The 2,369-nt window shown below is 30.0% G+C and overlaps 1 protein-coding gene across 1 annotated transcript in view; it reads left to right on the plus strand.

Annotated features, from left to right (window-relative positions):
- LOC107661528 (F-box/LRR-repeat protein 17-like) overlaps positions 1-1,292 on the plus strand; it is a 113,219-nt gene extending 111,927 nt beyond the window's left edge. The window contains exon 6 of the mRNA XM_016451156.1: positions 1,011-1,292. Coding sequence (XP_016306642.1) covers positions 1,011-1,142 — 132 coding nt within the window. The 3' untranslated portion in view covers positions 1,143-1,292. The remainder of the gene's footprint in view (positions 1-1,010) is intronic.
- Positions 1,293-2,369: the final 1,077 nt, after the last annotated feature.

The raw sequence follows: 2,369 nt of genomic DNA on the forward strand, positions 1-2,369 counted from the left end.
TGACTGAGTGTTACAATAACATATATGCAAAGTTGAACCATTTAATTCATTACTGTGACCATAATTCTCCCATTCATTCCAAAGCAGAATTTTCAAGTAATTTTCAAGTAAATCAGTTAACTGTAAATTGTGTTTCATTAATTCTGTATGTTTGTCTGATATGATGTCCTTCTCTGTGTGATTGTGTGTGTGTGTGTGTGTGTGTTCAGGAATTTCAATAATGATTGTCATCATTGTCCAAAACATTCAGAAGTGAATCATTGATGAACAGAAAACATATTTCAGTGTGTTTGAAGTGAAATGAATGCCGAACAGGTTTCTGCATTTGAACATCTTTGTCACATTTGTCAAAAGTTATTTGTGTATCTGTTTTTTATTCATCAGTACATTTTGTGCTTCATTTAACACAATCTTTATTAATTTCAGAAATATTAGAGCTAAAGATCAATACAAATGATCAAAGTAAATTTGCTCTTTACACTCACCAAAAGAAAAAATACGAAGTTTTTATTAATATTTTGTAATTTTTTTATCTTTATAGTTTTTCATTTCTTTTTGTTTTTAATATTTTTGTGCTTTCATTTTAAATTCATTTTAAAAATTTATATTTTGCTTTATTTTTAGTAATATTAATATTTCAACAGTTTTTAATTTCTGTTTAAGTTTTTAATCATCTATTTTTTAACTTCTGAGCTGTGTGTGTATCATTTGACTTATTTACACATTTTTCATCTAATATTTATATTTTGATAAATTTCTGAGCTGTTTATATGTGTGTATTATTTGATTTCATTTGTTTTATATATAATTTCCTAATTGTTTCCTTATACATATATAATATATACAATTTCATTCATTCATTTGACATCTCCTGTATTGCTTGTTTGAAATTAGGGCTTTTTTTCACCAGAACTGGTTCAAGTACAAGTTACAGGGAAAACATAATGCATGCAATGTTTATCAGATTGTGTCTCATTGTTTTGAGGTGTTTATTCCTCTGTGTTTGTCAGGTGACGGATAAGTCGGTGCAGGCGTTTGCGGAGAACTGTCCGGATCTGCAGTTCGTGGGCTTCATGGGCTGCTCTGTGACGTCTCAGGGCGTCATTCACCTCACCCGGGTAAGAGCCAATCGTTACGTTTGAAGCGACTCACCTGCTAATGATTCAAACACGTCCCTCCAACTTCACAAAGACAAGTTATTTTTTATTTTGCCTTCACTTTTAAATCTCATTAATGTGTAATGAGGTGAGTCATAAAATGTTGAAGATCCAGCGCACCCTGCTGTTTGCACATTAGCATGCTAATGAGAGAAAGTTATCTTCAGCTCACCGGCGCAGCAGCAGAAGAGCGGCTGTAATTGCCTGCATGGAAATTATTAGGTAATGATATTCTTGCTTTTTGGCCCAATTTTTCCTCACCGGCTTCTTCTGGAGACACAAACTAGGCCATCAGGAACCTAAAATTCAGAAGATCAGAAAGTTATATCCAACATGCTTCTGTCATATATATAATGATAAAATCAATATATATACAGCATACAATATTGAATATTAAACATTATAACTCAAAGTCCAAATGTTATGTTGGTTTAATTATTTGTGCAGTATTTTAAATATGTTATAATAAATATAATAGTTATATCTTTTGAAATCTGCTGAAAAGCACAATTAATTTTATGTGCTTTTTTCTTTTTATGTTTTTTTTATTATTTTTATTTGTTTGTTTGTTATTGTACAATTTCTATTTAAACATTCTAATTTATTTTAATTTTACTTTGAGTAATTTTAGTGCTTTGATTAAGGTTTAAGTAATTTTATTTTGTGCTTTTCTCTTTTGTATAGTTTTTTTGTGATTTATATTTAGCTTTATTTTTTTCAGTTTTGGTTTTAATTTTAGCTTCAGCTTTAAGTTTTTAAATGTTTACTTCTATAGTTTTTATTCATATATTTTTTAAATATTTGTATATAATATAGAATATTTTTATATTTTCTGTTTTCATTTGAAGTTAAGTTTTACATTTTTTTTTTTTTCCATCTAATATTTATATTTTATTTCTCCTTAATTCAATCGGTCAAGATGATTTTTTATTATTTTAGTTTCAGTTAACAATAAAGGTCATCCAAGTATTCCATGCATAAAAAAGTAGTGCAAACTACACAAGTTTGTGTGCTACAGACTGCATGAGTCATGTATGCACGAATCATTTTAAAGATTCAGTTCAAAGGAATCATTTGTCAGTGTTCTGTAGCTGATTCAGTTGTCGTCCAGCAGTCATGCATGTTGAGCGGTTGAGCCGCTGGTTCCTGAAGCGAATCCCTGTGACACCCGACTCTGGTTCTGCAGCAGCGGGAGTTGGTAAAGATGTCATT

The sequence above is a fragment of the Sinocyclocheilus anshuiensis genome, unplaced genomic scaffold (genome assembly GCF_001515605.1).
Source record: "Sinocyclocheilus anshuiensis isolate Anshui unplaced genomic scaffold, SAMN03320099.WGS_v1.1 scaffold479, whole genome shotgun sequence".
Classification (NCBI taxonomy): domain Eukaryota; kingdom Metazoa; phylum Chordata; class Actinopteri; order Cypriniformes; family Cyprinidae; genus Sinocyclocheilus; species Sinocyclocheilus anshuiensis.